General features: G+C 40.2%; 1 protein-coding gene across 5 annotated transcripts in view; it reads left to right on the forward strand.

Moving 5' to 3' along the window:
* LPIN1 (lipin 1) overlaps positions 1 to 7,640 on the forward strand; it is a 78,128-nt gene extending 70,488 nt beyond the window's left edge. For 4 of the 5 annotated variants that reach the window (XM_027892838.1, XM_027892837.1, XM_027892839.1 and 1 more), the window contains 3 exons: positions 1,087 to 1,201; positions 3,192 to 3,295; positions 4,143 to 7,640. In XM_027892838.1, coding sequence (XP_027748639.1) covers positions 1,087 to 1,201; positions 3,192 to 3,295; positions 4,143 to 4,302 — 379 coding nt within the window. In that variant the 3' untranslated portion in view covers positions 4,303 to 7,640. Of the gene's footprint in view, positions 1 to 1,086; positions 1,202 to 3,191; positions 3,300 to 4,142 lie in introns of those variants that run through there. The other variant, XM_027892843.1, reaches the window with a different exon arrangement.
* Positions 7,641 to 19,842: the final 12,202 nt, after the last annotated feature.

Below are 19,842 nucleotides of genomic sequence, written 5' to 3' on the forward strand. Positions count from 1 at the left end.
TCAGACTGATTAAATAATAAATGCAGTGAAAGGGTAGTTACTGTTATCTTATGTTTCTCATACCTAGAAATACATTGAAAGTGATACTATTTTTGGTATCTTGTTTAGACTAAAGAGTGCCCATCTTTCAGTGTACACTGTTGTAACTGCTCTGGTGTGTGGGCAATAAATTACTTCATTGTTATCCATAGATCTAATTATTGTAGGTTTGAGATCAGGTGTATGTGAGACTGAGGAAAGATGAGTTTATTTGTCTGCTGTACATTCTCAGACTTTGATTTATACACGAATCTCCTGTTCCAAAGGGCTGTTTTACTCCTATGAACCTTCTGTACTATTCACATCTTCCTTGACATATGTGTTGGTGCTAGGATCTGGGATTCTGAGCTTCTTAAGCGCTTTTGTGTCATGCTGGCATCTTCCTATGTTATGGGAACTCCAGACTCTGCCACCTGCTCAGTCTTCTTGCCAAGAGAAGCTGTTGTGAAAGGGCTTTTGCCCAGGAATGAGATAACTACTCTGTTCATTAATGAATTTTATATTCTGTAAGGAGCAACTGAAGAGAAATAGAAGATGGCCTTATTCCTTAACTTTTGTTAATTAGCACTGATAGAGGACCCTGACTGTAGAAGTATCTTAACAGGCTGAGTTGCTTCTAGCACATATGGTGATCGCAGTCCTTTTAAAAATAAAATTAAAAAACCAACGCTATAAGCAGTGAGGGCTAATATAATCTAATCTAACCTCTGAATCATTCTGCAGTTTGCAGGAAGCACTTTACTTGATGGCAGTTTATGCCTTAGAGGGCTTGATTCAGCAGCTACTCCTTGTAATCCACCATCCTTGCTCAGTAGCCATCTTTGCAATGTAGGTTTCAATGTAGTTCCCTTGAATTTATTTACTGTGCCTATTATGCAAACTTGGGAATGCTGTTTTGTCTTCATGGGCACTCTGACTTCCAAAGGAAATAAGAGAAGAGTGGGTGCTCTATATTAGTATCCAGCTACGTAAAAATGTTGAATAAAGAAAATGTTTTGTTCTATATTTCATATGTACTTATTCAGCTTCCCTTTTATATCATTTCAGGGAGGTCATAGAAAAGAAGCCAGAAAAATTTAAAGTTCAGTGTTTGACAGACATCAAAAATTTGTTTTATCCTAACACAGAACCCTTTTATGCTGCTTTTGGAAACAGACCTGCTGTAAGTAATAGCTGAATTTATTTCTATTGCAGAGAACGGAAAGTTTGCTGCTATTTCATGGTTCTGTGACATTAGAACCTAGAAGCTGTAAATGAGAATTTAGAATATTTTATTAGGCCCTATACTAAGGAAAATATAAAGGTTCTTCTTCAAAAATGCTGCAAACAAAGATGGAAGAGCAGCAAAGTAACTGTGCTAGGCCTGCATAAGCTGGCAGGTAAGATCGTGGTGAAACACTGATCTATTTTTAATCCACACGAATACAGTGTCAGTGAGATACCTGTGGGCAGATAACAAATATTTCAGATTAATATTGGTGGGACTTACACTTCAGACCCTAAGTACACTCAAAAGACCTCGGATGTCTCATTGAAGCCAGAGCTTCTACTTGTATGGAAAGTGATAAGTTTGATGTGAAGAGGGGAAGATAGATCTCTGTCACCTGTTTGGAGACTGTATCTTTGGGCCATAGATTGCTCTCACTCCTGCCCTAGGCCAAAGAATAATTTTATGCATCTAGGAAACAGTCCCAGGAGCTAGGGCAGAGGTGGGAACCGTGGCACGTCATTATCCCTTCTTTAAAAGCATTATGGTGACAGGAGGTCCTCACTGTCCACTTGCTATATTAAATTGTTACATCAGACTCAACTTAATTTCTGTTATCAAGGTACCTTTAAACACATGATTCTGAAATAAGTTTTTAAAAACTTTTGTGATTTTGTATTATGGATGAATCTGTTTCCAGTTCCATTTTTTGAACCTCAGGGAAATAAAATAGAATCATTATTTTCATGCATATTTGAATAAAATTTCAAGTAAAACACTAAGTTAATATTTCTAAAGTAATTGCTGATAACTCATTTCTCTGATTGCTACCAGTGCACAGGCTTCAGGTATGTGATGTGACACTGGCTTTGTGAAAATCAGGATCATAGCTTTCTCAGTTTTCTACTCTGCTTGTTTTGTTTTTGCTTTTAGTTTAATTTTTCCAAGAACAAACTCAAGGAAATTCTTGTACTTATGGATCTGACAGGTGTAGACAGTGCATGGGCTTTCAGATTGCTAAATTCTGTTCCAAAAAAATTAACTGAACAAGTCTTTACAATGTAGATATAAAAATAATCTCTGTATCTTCATTAACATTCCAGTTTTTTTCACCACCTTGGCTTTTAAAACTATGATTTATTTTAGCAAAACGGAAGATTATTTTTACTGTGATCTTCTGGGAGATATTTTCATCTTTGGTTTTGTCAAACTTTTCTTCAGAACAGACCAAAATCTATTGTTTTCCTTAGCAATCTGGATTTTTTAGAAGACATTTGTAATTATTACTTCTAATTGTACTTCCCTTAGTTGCATCTCTATTATCTGCTGGGATTCACTGCTGCTATTTTGCCATATATTTCTTACTTTCCCTTTTTTAACTCTTGCTCTGACATGGAGCATGACACAAATCTGAATTCAGGAGCTAAGAGATGTTTCCAGGGGTTTTAATGTAGACACATTTGTTTTGACTTCCTTTTGTGACCTTGTTGTTAAAAATTGCTGTTTTATGTGTCAGTTACATTTTAACCTCTGTACAGTAGATACTCAGTACAATGCACTCAAGAAATGAAATACTCTCTGAAAAAAAAACCAAACAGAAGGTGCTAATGCTTTTACACCAAATATCCCTAGTTTTTTATTGAATGTTATTGTTAAAGGAAAGTTACTGAAAAAAATGAACATGATTTTGATTAATAGTTTAAACTGATGAGTAGTTTAAACTGAAGTGGCAAACTCTACCTAGCAGCAAATTGTGAGTTTGATGAGCATTTTGTTAGATTTACCTCATTTGTAACGTAATGGAGAATTTCAGGTACACAGGAATTAAGTAAATTTAGTACCAATACTGTGTGAATATGTTCTTTTGTGTAATATATTCCAGCAAGAATAAACATTATTGTGCAAAGGTAGAATCATGATTTCTCTTTTTTTCTTTTCTTTTTAGGATGTTTATTCATACAAACAGGTGGGGGTTTCTTTAAACAGGATATTTACAGTTAATCCCAAAGGAGAACTTATACAGGAGCATGCAAAGACAAACATCTCATCGTAAGTAATCTCTTATCCCTGACATCTTATGGACTAAATTAATTTGCTGTGCTAATTTGAGACTCAAAGATCCATTCAGTTGTAGTAATGAAAGATTCCTTAGAATGCTTAAAAGGCAGCATAAAAAAATTTGGAGCAAAGTACAGACTTTCCACTTTCAGTTAAGGACAAAAGCTCACAAAAGGAATTTTTTTACTGTATTTAGTATAATATATCCCATCTACTTTAATCATGTAAAAGAATTATAAGTGTATGATTTAGTCTGCATAAAAATGAGACTCACTAGTTTGCTGAAGCCATCTGTCTTTTCATGCCCTTTTCAAAATTTTCTTTTCCTGGAGCTCCTATCTAGAAGAGCCAGAAAACAAAATCTGAAGAGAGGGCCAAGTGTTTCCAGCAAGAGGCTTAGGCACTGGTAGCACCTACCACTGGAAATGGCCTTTAGTAATGTCAAGTGTCCTTAATTGAAGGGGAGCCGTATGTGTATAAAATAGGAATAATCAGTTCATCAGGGAGCTACTTGAGCCAAGGTGGACTGAAATGGAGATGCAGAATGTGGTGCTTGAGTATTTGAGCAGATTATTTGGGTGTAAGATGGCATCTGTTTCTTACTAGGTAAGTATAATTTGTTACAATTAATGGATTAGAATGAATTTCTTGTCTGAACTGTGAACCCTTTCTGGAAGCTGTTCACCAAAATTGAGTTTAGTTTTATTCCTTTGAGGAGAGTGACCTGTCCACCTTGTCTGTTTGTAGTAGTCATGCCTTACTGGTTGGGACTTAAAAAAGTTCAAAATGAGATGATCTGAAATGGGTCAGCATTCTTTTTTATTTGTTTGTTTTCCAGCTATGTCAGACTCTGTGAAGTGGTAGATCACATTTTCCCTTTGCTAAAAAGAAGCCATTCTTCAGACTTCCCTTGTTCTGACACCTACAGTCAGTTCACCTACTGGAGAGAACCTCTGCCGCCGTTTGAAACTCAGGATGTACATCCAGCCTCATCTTAACCACATCTCCAAACCCTTGACCTCTGCTCAAAGAATGAGTTGTCTTGTATTGACAGGACAGCAGGTGGCTTTTGCTGTTGACAGTTCACCTGGAATCTCTGATGATGTGAGCATTGTGTTCTTTTGCTGTGAGCAAACTTAGAAATGCTTTTTCATACTTGGTCACGTTTCCAGACAAGAGGAGTCTTGCTGGAAATAGGAGTTGCATTTCTAGGTCTTCACCCAGCTCCTCAAATTGTGCCATGCACTTTCATTATGTAAGGTTAAATAAAAGTGAGGTGATGTTGGAGTTGCAGTTAAACATACCGTAAGGTTGTAAGGTGGTTCCATGTCTGTTCTGCATCACTGAAGCCATCTTTCATCTCGTCAGAACCGCTTGCCGCTAAGGGAGCTGAAGGTGCTCACCTTTCCTGACATCATCTGGTGACACGGACAGGGATTGCAATCCATACATCAAAATTTTTCTCTCTAAAGGAGCAAATGATTCTTCCCATTTCCCCTTGCTTGACCAACACTTGTTTGTTTAAGAGTTAATTACTGGTCTAGATCCTCACTGATATTCATCAGCGTAGCTATCAAAGCCAGTTGAGATGTGTTGATTTATTCCAACCTGTTTTGACATGGCACAGTTCTGAGGAAATAAATTATACGTAATCTAAATAGAAGGTAAATGAAATAGGATGGCTAGATTCTGCCAGTCTTTTTCAATTTGAGAAGAATCATTCTTCAAGAGTAGCTATCTGGATCAAGGTAAATGGGCAAGTGGAAGATACAGGCTTTACTGTGCACAGTGCCCACATTACTGAAGTGGGTGATTTTCTGTAAAGGCATTTTACCCACACCATGTGCTGAGGTTCAAGATTGTTACTGAGCCAAGAACACTGAGAATTTTGTCAAAATGGGATAGTTTTATTTGAAACATTACTTTGGCTAAAATGTGAATTTTGATGCCGGTGAATGATGCATCTCAGGTTTTTACTGTATGGATTTTTTTGCTTTGTTTTGTATTGTAAAGAATGGATACTTTTAGTGCTATTTACTTTCCTTTAAGGTAATGAACTCTCCTCTTCCATCTTTTTTTTTTTCCTTATTTATCCAGACACAAACTGTAGTTACTGTTTTTGCTACCTGCTTTTGACAGCCTTAAGACTTAACTATGCGTGCTAAAAGCAATACTGCGGATCAGATGATGATGTTTTCCAAATGGTCTGCCTTTATACAATGTGGTAGTTCAAATGTGGACTTCAAGTGCCCACATGCCAAACGATTCTCAAATGGGCTTGTAGTTAGGAAAGAAACTTTTTTTTTCTTTTACTTTTAGAGTATAGTGAAAAGTCTAATTGTTCTGAAACACTGAAAATGTCAGCATGAGATTCTGTGTATATTGTATTTCAGTATGGGTAAACCCATGGTTCACAAACTGTGGTCTCTGCCAGCTTGTGATCTCTGAGGCTGTGATACATTTTGCAGCTGCGTTGTAGTGTTTTCAGTTAAGAGGTTAATAACAGGAAGCCAGAGTGGTCCAGGAGAAATTTTAAGTTGTGATTATGATTGTTATCACCCAGAAGTTTGGGAATGGCTGCTCTGTATCACATTTCTTCTGTTACAACAAATTCTGGTTTTGCCTGTCAAGAGTGATGGCAACATAGATGGGATGGTAACTCTGTACTAGGGATTTTCTAACTTTTAGTACTGCAGACTTTATTTGGGATGTCAGTGGGCCAATTTATGATTTTCTCTGTGCCTTCAATAGTAATGAATATAAGTGCAATCCTTTACATAGCTGCAGTATGCAGTGGTGAGCACTCCCTAAGTCTTCCTTTCACATGAATGCTGCTGCTGATACCAGGATTAGACACAATGAGAACAAATGCAGATTGATTGTTCTCTCTTGAAAGTTTGAAGAAGATGCAAATATCTTTTTACTTAAAGATGGAAGAAATGTGAGGTGGATTTTCTGAAAGATGGTCGGTGGGGATTGCAGGTTGCCAAACTGAGATGGTTGCATCTCTAAATATAGCCACACTTTCCTTTAAGTATCTAATAATATTTGTAGTTAATGATTGAATAAATGTCCTAGCTGCATCCTATTTAAGTTCAGTTTCAGTAAAGGTCTATTTCAATCCATTTATTATGTAAAATAAACCTAACCAACCCTTCTCTTCAGTTAGAGTCTATTAGTTTTGTGGGATTTATCCTTAACAATGGTAAAGATCTATTTTCTTAAGATATTACACACAGCAACCTCCAGCAGAAAATACTCTCCCTGAAAATTTTCCACAATTAAAGGATGCAATATGTTTATTTATAAATTAATAAATAGGTAATCCAGGGTTGTTTGTTGCCATTTGTATTTCAAACCAAATGATAGTGTCTGTTTTAATTCTGTCAGACTGTTGCTGTGGTGAAGTGCTGGTACAGGTAACCCTGAGATGCTGCAGAATCTGTCCCAGAGCTTTTCAAGACTTGGTTAAACAGGGTTATGGCTGACTTGATCTAGTGCTGGCAGTCATCTGCTTCAAGGATGAAGTTGGACTGCATGACCTCCAGGGGTCCCTTCTGACCAACATTTCTGTGATTGTGTGACATTAAACGCCTTACCGCTGACATACTGTGTGCCACTTTGTATCTGAACATTGAAATATAGCTGAACAGTGTCAGGAATGTGTGTTTGTAAAACGTTTATCAAATTTGCTCACGAAAAAAGACCCTTACGAAAAGCAAGGGTGTTTGACCTGCTAGAAACATCGCCATACTTTTCCATACTTTGATTTGGTAACTGATTAATTTTAGCTTAATGTTTAAACTGCTTTGTTAATTCATGTAGAAGAAAAAGGGATTATTTAACGAATTCCTACTCTTTCTGTGAAAGAAAAAATATCAACCTTGTTTGCAGTGTAATGCTGGGTTTTGTTACAGAAAGAATATGCTAACATAAGTATGCAGACACATTAAATCACAGTACATTCAATTCATTCAGTACACAGAAACTAGAATATGCAGCAGTGAGGAGTGACTAAAGTTTATTTTCTTCAAGCTGATGGCCACACCACTCCAGCTGGGTCATGAGAGGGAAAGAATACCGTACTTGTGGCATTAGATATGTTGAAGATAAAATGTTACTGCTGTAATTTGGAGAGGGAGGAGAAAGAGGTATTGGGTATTTTTTATTTATAGATATGGATTATTATTATTTAAAAACCTATTTATATACAGCATTTACTCTGTATATGTATGTGCTACTGCAATGATGAAAATAGTTTTAACACTTCATTTTGATCTGCTGAATGCAACAAGGGTAGAAATACATATTGTAATAAAGGCAAATATAAATTTTTTCCTGACTTTTCTATTTTTCTGTATTCTTAGATAATGGCAGAGTGCTTTTGCAGAACTGCTGAAACCTGTAAAGTGTGTCTGTTGTAGCTCCAGTGTCTTAGTGGGGATATCCAGTGTAACTTGCACTGTTTTTGCAGTTTGGCTACAGTGTTTTACTCAGAGCCTTTTCAAACGCAAAGAGTTTGCTGAGAGAGATGGGGCCAGGGTCTGGTCTGGCTGTTTTGGGATGTAGGAGCAGCACTTTGAAGCCAAAAGCAACCAGACAGGAACTGGAGCAAATGAGCTGCTGGGAATCCAACCCCACCCCAGAATTTTTTTGAATCTTTGTTTTATATAATTCCTAGTGTGACCTAAGCAAAAACTAGCCATCTGTTTTGAATGGAGATGTTGTCACTCATGGCAGTGAGACCAGATAGTCTATTTTTTTATGTCTTTTTTTTTCTTTCTCCTCTTCTTTGACATTGGCTATTCTGCTGTGGAGAAGCCAATGCTTTTTTTTTCCTTCCTGTCCCTGAGAACACAGAGCTGCCTTTTGCTCCCACTGTCAGGTTTGCTGAGCAAACTGACTGCAGCGTAGTGATACTGCCAGGCTTGTGTGTGCTGGTATGAAAACAAAGATGTTTGGGGTTGATAAGGCTCTGCGGCATCTCAAGTTCTCTGTTAAAAATACAAGAGCAGCCGTATTTGGGCAGCCTGCAGTCACTGCTTCTTCAGTCTTCTCTATTTTCTGTGTGTCTCTTGCTTGTATAAACATTTACCCTGGAGCTCTGGAGACGGGCTTTGAAATGAAGGTGCCCTTTTAATTTGAAGTCAGAGAAACGGTGCTTTTGCATCAGCAAACCACACTTTATAAGGACATACTCATTGCTCCTGGAATATCCCGTTAACACTAGGGATACAACAGTCTGAGGAAGGAAGCCTCCTGAGGAGCAAAGAGCATAGAGTTGTTAGGGGGTTTTTTGATGCCATGAGTAATGTAGGGAATATTTCCAGAATACTATGTTTTTGTCCTTATAAATAAATAGTGACAATCCAGTATGCATTGCATATATCATCAAGTACCTCAGGATAGTTCATTGCAAGAGACGGGCAGAAAATGGTTGGTGCTGAGATGGTGCCTAAAATTATAATTATTATACTTCCAGCTCTTTCATAAATGCATAAAAACTGAAGTCCAATAGTTGTTCTTAGTATGTTTTTCTTTGTGTTTTTTTTCTTTCTTTTTTTTTTTTCTCTTCTTTTCATAGAAATTCAACAAAGAATGGTGGTGAATGGAATATACTCAGTGCCACAACCTTAGATAGTTCCCACTCTCTTGCAGTAAAATACAACCCCTCATTCTCTTCTGTAGCATTTTGGAGATACTCAATGAAAGGGATAGTTGTAAATGAGAAGCAAGAGACTGGCTCTAAGCAGCACCTGGCCGTGGTGCTGAGGAATTACACCTGCTGAATGCTTTGGGAAGAGAGCTTCATCGAGACCTTTCCAGCCATTGGGACGTGAGGGAGAAAAATAAAGGTAAAATGAGAAATTAGTTTTTTTCTAGGAGGAACTTGAGAAAGGGAACAAAAACAGAACAAAAAAGCAGCTTCTTGTTCCTACCCTTGTGTTCACCCTGGGAGGTAGTGGGTCAGGTGCTGATCTCTACCTTTTGCCCCTTAAGCAGCACTGCCTGAAATCCCAGGTGTCTGAACTGCATGGAAAAGGTGAGAAGGCCATTTTGGCTTCATTTCCCAAACAGAAGGGAATAACATTGAACAAAAGGAAATCTATGCTCAAAGTGTCCAAGGGACACCGCTAACAGCAAAACAAAGTTGCAGTTACAGCTAAATTTTAAGCTTGTGTAAGAACTAGGGCTTCTTTATTATTTCATGAACTTGAGAAACAAAGCTTTCACCTGCAGTATATACAACTCTGTGGTACCATGCGTTCATCCTTTTAATATGGCTTGCTTCAGTGAATAAATACAGACATCATCATTTTTCACCCTATTTAAGCAAGTGTTTAACTCATCCCTCCCTGAGATGAAACTTAGGCATGTTCTGAAGTACTTTGCTGGATTAAGCAAACTAATTCCAAGAAAACTCTGTACTGGGGAGATACAATTTCTGAGCTGAAGAATTGATCTGGCTTTACTAATGGTTACCCTTGGACCGGTTTTTAGCCTCCAGCACTGTCAGGTGTTCTGCCTACTGCCAGCAATCTATTTATTGATACAGGAAATCCATTTTGCCTTGCCTTGCTTTTAATGAGTTTTGCAAGCAAGTGGCCCCTTCCTGTGACTCATTCTATGTTTTCTGAGCGGGAGATTGTGGTTTTAAGTTTCACATTGGAAAGTAACCGCTGTGTCTGCTTTCCTTGTCTGCTGGAATCTCAACAAGAGGAATACATTTTGGAACAAAGAAATGTAAATGGAGTAGAACAGTTCATGTTTCTTTGCAAAATTGTATAAACATCCTTCTTTTCAGGACAGTTAAAAACACTAGTGCATAGTGGAAATAAGTCATGCTTTAAAATAGCAGCTTTATCTTAGAACATTGCTCTTAACATGGGCAAAAAAAGATATTTTTCCTTGTATCTCAATAAGTGTTGGCTTTTTGATTTATAGCCAATAAATATCCAAAAATTAAAGAGTGGAGGCCTTTCTCTGATCTTACTGACGCAGGAGCAGCTCCATTAGCATCTGAATGGCTGCTCAGGTATGGACAGCTACGATTGCAATCTGAAGTGTGAATAGCACGAGCTACAGATTTCCATACAATTCATGATCCCTTTAGAATACGGGAACCAAAGAGGTAGGAGATGTGGATGTATTTGTTTCTGACTTTTGCCAAAAATATGGTGGCGGAAGGGCAGAATCCTCAGCAGGCTTGGACCGTTAGCACTGAAAACTTAGATTTACGTTAAAAACAGCCATAAATACATCAAAACCAATGACCAGGACAGTTTCCATTCCCCATTGTTAGATACAACTATTTATATTTTGGGCTCAGTGGCTATGTCTGTGCAGATAAATCACTGCCCAGTAAAGGGCAGGAATTGTTTTTAGGCACCCTCACCAACAGGCTCACTTGGCGAGTGTCCAGCTGCCTGCCTGCCACATACGGGAATTGCTGGCCTCTGCTGACCCTCAGGCTTGGATGAACGCTGGCTACCCTGGCTCAGGTCATGCTGGGGACCTTGCTGTCAGCATACTGGATAGGCAACTGTGTGGCAGAGCTGGGGCTTGTGCCCTGACACTTTGCTGACTTATCTGTGCTGTACCTGGGAAGAGCCAGGTCTGGGGTTTGGGCCTGAGCTGTAGCTCCTTTCCTCATGCGTGTCCCAGCTGGCTGGGTAATGAGATATTGGGACCTCTCCTGGAGATTTTTGCTATGAGCTGGGCTCACCCTATGCCTTAAGGAGGCCCTTCAGTTCATCTGTAGTTCAGTTGGATTTCAAGAGGAGGCACTCTCTGGTCCTGAACTGCTTTCACCTCTGTCTGGTGCAAGCCTGTGCAATATTAACCTACGTTAGGGAAGCTACAGTTCTGCAAAGACCAGAAAAATCTAAAAGCTCTGCCAGCATAGGCTTCTTAGAGTTGAAGTGTGGATGGGGATATAAAGAAAAATCATACCTGAGAGCAAATAAGCACACTGCAAAAGCAGAAATTCAACAGATCATGCTTCAAATGTGACCTTCCTGTTACCCTTCTCCACTGTCAAGTTCGAGTTGGCAGAGACAACAATTGGAAGGAAAAATTGTGAGGCTCAGAAACTGAAGCAGTTTTATTGGGAATGTACTGAGAGGAAACAAAGAAGAAAATCCATTATTATCATACTCCTTTCCTGTAGGGATCCAGATATATAAAAATGCAGTGCTCTGTATTGTGGACTTTGTTTCTTACTGATGTATTGTATGAATGACAACATGAGAAATGTCTTTATTTCTCAAAGTATGATTGAGTAGTGTGGTTTTCAGGGGGGTTGTTTGTTTTGTGTCAGTAACAGATTGTATGGAATTACAGTGACTTAGGGAGCAGTCCAGCTGTTCACTCCCGAGTTGCTTTCTAATACAGTCTCTGCACAACTTGAGAGCCTGCACAGGTATTACACCGCTCTGCAAAGCTCATTTCTTCTCTTCCTCTGGATTTCTCTTCTGCACATCATTGGTATGTAAACACTTCTATTTCTTTTGACTTAGTAAATTCTTGTAAACCAAGGCTATGGATTCTTGGGTGGCTGATCTGATCTGCCAGTTTTGTTACTACCTAAAGGAAAAAGTCGCTCTCTCTGTTTCCTCCTTTGTTCCTCCTGATTTTCCACCCCACTGTACTTCTGAGATAGTTTTGTTCTGTATTAGTGAATTAAATGGGCTGAGAGGGAAACAGGACTTTATGCTTGTGTGTATGTCCCATGAAACTATAACCTCACTTGTACCGTGTCCATCCCAATTCTATTTCTAACCTCTTTATTCTTATAGTAATCATCATCTCATTGTGGGCAGACCTTATAAAGTGACATGCCTGGTGTCTGTCGAAGAACTTGAGAGCATGAACATAACCACCCTCAGATGAGACCATGAATGGTAACACACCCCATGTAAAGAAACTGCGGGATCAAAACCATCTGCTCAAAATAGGAGAACTGATAAGGAAGCAAAAACCTGGTCCCAAGTAAGGAACTGGATCCAGTCCATGCTCTGACACAGAAATCTTGTTGACTGAGGTGAATCCTTCACTGTGCTTCGAGCAGAAGGCGGGGATGATAGTTCCTCTGTCCCAAACATGCCCTGCAAACAAGGCATTAATGTCTAGGAGATGCTGTGATGTGAATCTGAAAAGTCATGCAAAAAAGGTGTTTGAACAACCACCGGTGGTTCAGCTTCTGAACACCTGACAGTCAAGTTTTATCCTTGGCCCATGAGAGGGAAGAATACTGTCTCCATTTCCCATCAGGAGACAAAGCATCTTGGTAGCCTCAGTAACTTCAGCTTCCATTTCCTGAGTCTGTTGTCAGGGTCCCAGGTGACGTGTCAGCCTTCAGTCTGCTCAGAACAAGAACTGAGAGGAGGCAAGGAGCTTGAGGCAGATCCTAATTTGTCAAGTAAAAGCTTCTGGCCTTTATACTCATGAAGGCTAATAAGGCCTCCTGGTACTATGGTAGTCTTTAGGATGCCTCATTATGATCCCTGCAGTAAGAGACCACCTACAAATAGAGCCCACCTATAAGAAGAGAGCCATCTACCAGAAGAACCCAGAAAAAAATTGATATTGCAAGTATGTGTCTATTTGGATTTGCTGGAAATGAGCAGTGAGTTAGGCTGGTGCAAAGAGGCATCAAATTAGCATTAGTGATTGTAACAGAGAACAGTATATGCACCAGGGCATCCTGGCTTTTGTGGGCTAACATCTGCTCTTGGGGTCACTGCATGATGTCTGTTTGCTTGCTGGTTATGTCCCAGCTAATTTTGCAGTGTGAGTCTAAATCCTTCAACCGCACATCCAGTTTGTAATTTAAGCCTGCATAATTTTATCTCTTCTTGCTTACACCCACTGTCTCCTGGTTTACATAGGCCATTGCTGGCTTCTGTAAGAATTGCTGCATTGATTGCTACATGAAACAGGAAGGTAGGATGTTTTAATGTGGAACAGTATTTAGAGAGATGCAGCATCTGTGTCTAAAGTGAGAGATAGTTACAGGGTTAGACAAGTAGGCCATCAATTACCGGAGACTGAGGTTAGGACCATCTGGCTGTTTGAAACAACACCAGGTGTTAGCAGAAGCAAATTTCCTGTGTTGCAACATAGGAGGAGAGCAGCAGGCAAGAAACAGCCCTCCAGAGCGAATCTCAGCCATGAAAGAGGCCGCTTCTCATTTCCTTTTTTGTGCTGTCTTGTGGGAAAAAAAATCTCTCCAAGAGCCTGACACACCTGTGTCTCCTGCTCGGTGCCTCCCAGGGCTGCTCAGGGGGCAGTTCTCAACCAGGCCTGGGAACCCCCTCCTCTGAGGAGGGCTGAGCGGGACTGGAACCCTCACAGCTGGCTTAGCCAGCTTCTGGTTTTCAGTCACATCCTGACCCTTGCTGATGGACCTGAGCACTGGTGTTCTGCTTTGTATACCCAGCATCCACGGTCCTCTCGAGGCCCTCCTTGCTGCAAAACCCACAGTACAAGGTATCTCCAACCACGCACATCTCTGCCTCAGTTTCCCTCCCCACCCTGAACTGTCTCCATCAGCCAGGAGAGAGGCACCCAAGGGTGGGCTGGTTTGCTGGTGGAGAGTGCCAAGAGGTGCAGAGAGATGACGGTCACCCATAGTCTACTCAGCAGATGAGCATGTTGTTACAGCTATTTTCAGGCATTGAAGGCTACTGGGCTGTATTTTTAAATAGTCACTGGCTTGATACATGCAAAAAGTGTTGCTGCATTGTCGATATGTGTATTGTTAAATCTGAAGGAGCTTTTCATGTGGTTATACTGCTTCAAATTTTCTCATGCATGCTCGACAATGTTGTTATTATTATTTACATTAAAAAAGGGAATAAACCATAACGCTGAAGTTCATCCAACCTAAAAGTCACACTTATATAAATAAATGAGGAAATAATCATATCTCCCACTAAAGTTGTTCTTACAACTAAGTTTTAAATGTAGCAAAAACTTGGTGAAGGGTCTGGCAAGGGGCAATGTCCAAGGCAGTTGTTTCTGTTAAGCACCCCAAGTCATCAATGGTCTTTCAAAACAAGCAGGCAAAAGGTGAAAGACTAGGTAAATGCAGTTTCAGTAACTGGCAGCAGAACTTTAGATCAGTATTTCCTTGTCTCTGTTTCTATCAGAGAGAAAAAACCCTTACAGGTTTATTTTAAACTTTAAATATCATCCTTTAATTATTTTGTGCAAGAGGAGAAAATCCTTTGATTTGATTATAAACGCCTAACTTACATGAATTCCTCAATAAAACGCTTTATTTAGGGCCATGGCAAAGGTTGCTAAGTGACATCAGTGTAGTTCTGTATCAGAGCCCTTCCAAACCCCTATCACTGCGGAGAAAATGAAATAGCTGATGACACCGGCATGTGGGCAGGATGGGAGGCTAAAGGGCTCTGGCTTATAAGCAAACCCATACCCATGTATTTTTAGCCACCTATTAAATGTAGGCTGGTTTTCAGAAGCTCTGAACAGTTATGACATTGCCTGCATAATGACCACAGTGAGGTGTCCAGGTCACTGCTACCCAGGTCCTCTTGTGAAAGGGGATAATACGGTGTTAGCTCCAGCAGGATTTGAAACCATCAGCTATTATGCAAATCAGAAGGGCTCACACTGTCCATTAAAATGCAACAAGATGAGTGTTGACCCGGGAATAACATTTCCAAAATGTCCCCGTGACAAATACTGAGACAGAATTTTGGCTCATGAGAATTTCTAAACATTTCCTGTGAAGAGGGAGTGTTTGTGAGGAATGTTGCAGATAACAGCAATAACCATTCCTGAAAATAATGCTTTGATTGCACAAAAATATGGAAAATTTTGAATGTCTGGTCAAATTATTTTCCTATGGATTTACCTGTGAAACTGATTTGTATGTATGAGTAATAACCACATGCATGACCTTCCATAGTGGTAAGCAAACACTTATTAAACTCAAGAGATGTAAGCACATAAGTCAAATAAAACCACTGCCTATTTTCAGGAGCGGAATAATAATTTTTATGTTCATTATTTTGTGAAACGTTTTGTTGTATGTGACTGTTTCATATTTTGTACTTAGAGATGAAAAAGTAATATTTATTTTAATGATGGACACTACAAATATATTGCAATCTTTAACGCTTTAAAATGCTTTTTAAACTTTTTATGTGCCAATTTGTCAGGTGTTGACTTGGGTTTTTTATCTGAATAATTTTACTTAAAAAGGAAATCTCATTTGCAAACCAAACGGAATTCTAAACTTCTAAAACTAGGCAAAAATGAGACAGAGGGATGGTTTGACTGTTAAATGAATGCATAAAATTAACACATAACCGCAGGTTTCTAAGATAGGGTTAGAAAGACAAATATCCAGAAGTATGTGTTGCCTGCATCTAGGCAGGACATTTGCTATTGAATTTTGGATGGCTAAGTGCCTATTATGTATTTCTCTCATCTTCTGCATCCAGCTCTTCTGCATTTCAAATTGCACTCTTCCTACGTGTTTAGTCCTCACCTCCGTCCCGAGCTCTCTGTGTTGTGTGTAAGTGTCAGGACCTGTTTCTATTTCAGATGGACTTGAGACAGGGCTGTGTTGGGTCTGATCCTGCCTGTACGCCCATCTGCTTCCCCGTCGTTGGGAGACTGTGCTGAGGTGCTGTGGCAGGAACCAAACAACAGCTGCTCGTGGCCCCAAGGCTGACTGCAAAGATTTCACAAGGACTTATTTTATTTACTAACCTCTTGGAAACTGCCAGAGATGCCCCACCTATATCAACCCTCAGCCTGCCCTCTCCAGTAACCAGTTTTAGGTAGGAGTAATGATGCACTGGATATGTGCAGAAACATGGCATAGCATCACTTTACAAAAATACTTATAAATTGATCTTTATAAGGCCTTCATTCAGGAGGCAGATGATTGGCTGCATTTGCAGCTCCATCCTGGTTTCTCACATATTTTCAACCCTGCGTAAGAGTGTTCAGGAAACTTGGCCCCAGGCAGCAAAAGTATTGTGGTGAGAGAAGTAGAGCTCAGTCCAGCTTAGACTCAGTTTGGAGCTTATCTCAGCTGCAGGGTGATGTGTCTGGCACAGACCTTGTGCTGGATGAAACATGGGTGTTGAGCAACCACTGCCACTTTGGCTTCTCTGGTCACTGCCCAGCACTGTCGCTTGCTGACTGCGCAGGGCTGAAATTGTGAGTTTGAAAGAGCACGACCCATCTGCCAAGCAGCTCTTCTGCTTGGTGAGGTCCATGCAGGTGGGTGATAGCTTGGCTGGCAGTACATTCCTCTGTGGTAAAATAAGTAAGGCCAGCAGGAACGCAGTGCTGTCATATCCTGAATGACTCTGTTTCTGCAGTCAAACTGCTGGTACCCCTGTAAGTACTCTGGCATATTTAAATCCCCCAGGCTGAGGGTGGTGCTGACGATCATTTTGGCTCCTTGACCATTGAGTCAGTTGCTGGGGCTTATGGACCAGGAGACTGTTTTGGGTACAGCCTTGTGGTAATGCCTAAACAACTGCTCTGCAAGTGGTCCTGGGAGGTTCTGTGCAACCACGGTGCAACCTCCTGCCTTTCTCATCTGGAAGCCAGGATAGAAAACCTGATACTGGGATCTGCCCCCTTGCCTTTGGCTTGGTAGGAAGAATCAAAAGAAACCAGCAAAAGAAATATTAACACAACTGTCTTTGATCTGACTGAGAAATGTATTCTCAAGAATAATATGTGAGAAAGGCATCAGAATTTTTTCCTTTTTAAAATTTCCCATTGTCTTCTACGAAGCAAATACTTTGGTGTATATTTTGTTTAGCTGGATTCTTTTGCTATGATGGTCTGTCTACACTGACTAAATTCTTGTGCTAATGGCTCCATGATGCTGCATTTAAAGATTATAATACATTTATAGCCCACTGATAAAAAAAGCGCAACTTTATAAAAGCCAGGTATTAGCTATTATTAAATAAAAATAATTTACAGCTTACCACAGTCACGATGAATGAGATTGACTCACTCATGGGCTTTAGGACATTTTTTCTAGTTTTTGTTTTACGAGACTTTACATGAAGGATGTTAACTCAGTTGGAGATTTTCTCTTTTACTCTGTGCCAAGGTTTTCAGAAGTGACTAATGACTTTGGGTGCTTAACTGGAAACACTGTAATAACGCCTGAATTTCAGAATGGCTGAGCACCCATCATCTGAAATTTAAGTCCTTTTATGGTCGTTTAAATTCAGCTCTCAGGACTGAGGTCCTCTAATACATCAGAAACTCTTGAAAAGCTTAGAAGTTATGAAAATATATTAAAAAATTTAAGATGCAATTTCTTCCTTAAAAGCCTCCCCATGCCAAATTTTCCATGTCCCAATATGTGTGGAATTAAAAGAAAGAAATTGGCAATTATTGAATGCAATATGCTTTGAATTTATGATAAAGAAAACATTGTGTTCATTTGCTTACCACGGTGTGGTAGCCCTGCTTTTCTGATAAATTGTGATAGCCATAGCCTTGTTTATAAAGAGTGTTGTGTTAGTTCTCCAGATCTTCAGCATAAATCAGTGAAGTGGTGAGGGAATTCAGCTTTTGTTTGCAAAGGTGGACACAAATCTGTTGTCTTTATTCAGAGAGGAATGATTCATGGGACACTGCAAGCACAAGAGGCTTGGGATGTCTGGGAATGAATGCCCCACACAAGATGACAATACTCTTTATTTCATAGATTTCCTGGTGCTGTGCTGCCAGAAACCCACATAAACCACCGTTGTGTTATGGACACGCTCCCTTTCAATAACATTGCAGATACTGAGTCAGATCTGTCTTTGATATCCACTGGTGCAAACTACCGCTATTTAAATTACACCATCAGACACCAGGTGGGCTTAGCATATTGTGGCTCCTTGGGAGGTGAAGCCTTCCCTCAGATAACTGGAGAACTCTGGCTGATTTTCTCATAAAAATCAGCTCTTGCATCAGGAGCAGAATAGGAGGAAGTGAGTCTCTTTAAGAAATTATATCTGTAAGCTTTTACTTTGTCTAGCCAGGCAGTTACCCACAGCTTAGATCAGATCTGATCTTTTTATATTTTTCTACAGGTTTGCTTTGGTTGTCTCCCCATTTTCCAATAAACAGTCTAAGAGACCACTGGGCAATTAGTGAGGAAATCCCTGGGAACTTTTCCTGCAAGTTTAGACGTGGCATGCAGGGTAAAAGGGACTTGCCCAGGATCACGTGCTCCCAGATACACAGGGCACACGGATGACTGTTCCCAGAAGAGGATGCCAAGAAGCGGGCTAGTGAGGGGCATGGGAACAGCCTTGTGACCGCAGCCCACGGCAGCAGTGGGACAGAGAGGGCTACAGCTGAACTGTGAGAAATGAAGCAGCGTGTTTGGTTTTGAAGTGAGAAATGCAAGTGCTTGTCTAAAGCATCTCTGAGCACCCAGCTTTACAGCAACAGTGCTACACAGAGGTGCTGCTAATCCTTTATCTCTGCCTGACTGATCATTTCATCACCTGGATGGTCCTGAAAACATAGCTGTAGGCAAGAACAGAAGAGTAAGTTTATCTTCTACTCTCTTTTTATTAAAGGGTTATAGAAACTATTATTTCCTCCAAATGTTTTCCAGCATCCAAGCTTTCTGAGCTTGGACTGTAATCCTACACTCATTTCTGTACATACCTTTCCAGTCTTCAAATATCATCTGAGCAAGTTGTCTCCCTGTCTTTAGCCAGTTGACACACTGCCTTTGTAGAGGACACTGTGGAGGCAGTAGTTTCTTGTACCTTTTTTTTGTAACTGTTTATTTTATTTCTTCTTGTCCAGATGAGCCTACTCCAGTCTGATTTATTGAAATCTTTCAAGACACATGGGGCCCTCCTAGCGTACAACCCAGTTGTGGCCAGGATCTCCAGGACCTCGCTACCCAGCATCAATTCCTCCTGTTGGGAAGGCTCCACTTCTCTCCTCCTGTGACAGATACTCTCAGGCACAAGGTCTGTCCAACAGCATCCAGGTCTGTTGTGCAGCTGCACCATCTATAGTGGCAGCATAAAATCATAGAATCCCAGTGTATCCTGAGTTGGAAGGAATCTACAGTGAAGTCCAGCTCCTGGTCTTGCACAGGACAGTCCCAAGAGTGTCCTGTACCATGTATGGTTTTGGGTTTTTTTCCTTCTGTCCCAAGAATCACACCAAAAGTGATTTTTTTTCCTCCTGTCCTGCATTCTCTGAATTACCAGCCTGGCAGTTGAAGTCCTCAGCAAGGCAGACACCATGATGGCAAGGGCAGTCTAATGCCATGTGCCCTTGTATCACTTCTCTTTCTCCCTTCTCATGATGTGATGTGTTGGAATGGTTGCAGGAAACAGGATAGAAAAGGAGGGTTTTTGAAACATTCTTGCTGCTCAGCCACCCTTCCCCTGGAGGTGAACAGTTTGTACTCCTAGACATACCCAAATGCGCAGACACTTCTGTTCAAGGCATTATCCTTCAGCTAAAATATATGATGTCTGTTTTAATAAGAGCAGAATAGC

Source organism: Empidonax traillii, unplaced genomic scaffold (assembly GCF_003031625.1).
Source record: "Empidonax traillii isolate 1590-97213 ecotype Southwest subspecies unplaced genomic scaffold, ASM303162v1 scaffold371:size713392, whole genome shotgun sequence".
NCBI classification, from domain to species: domain Eukaryota; kingdom Metazoa; phylum Chordata; class Aves; order Passeriformes; family Tyrannidae; genus Empidonax; species Empidonax traillii.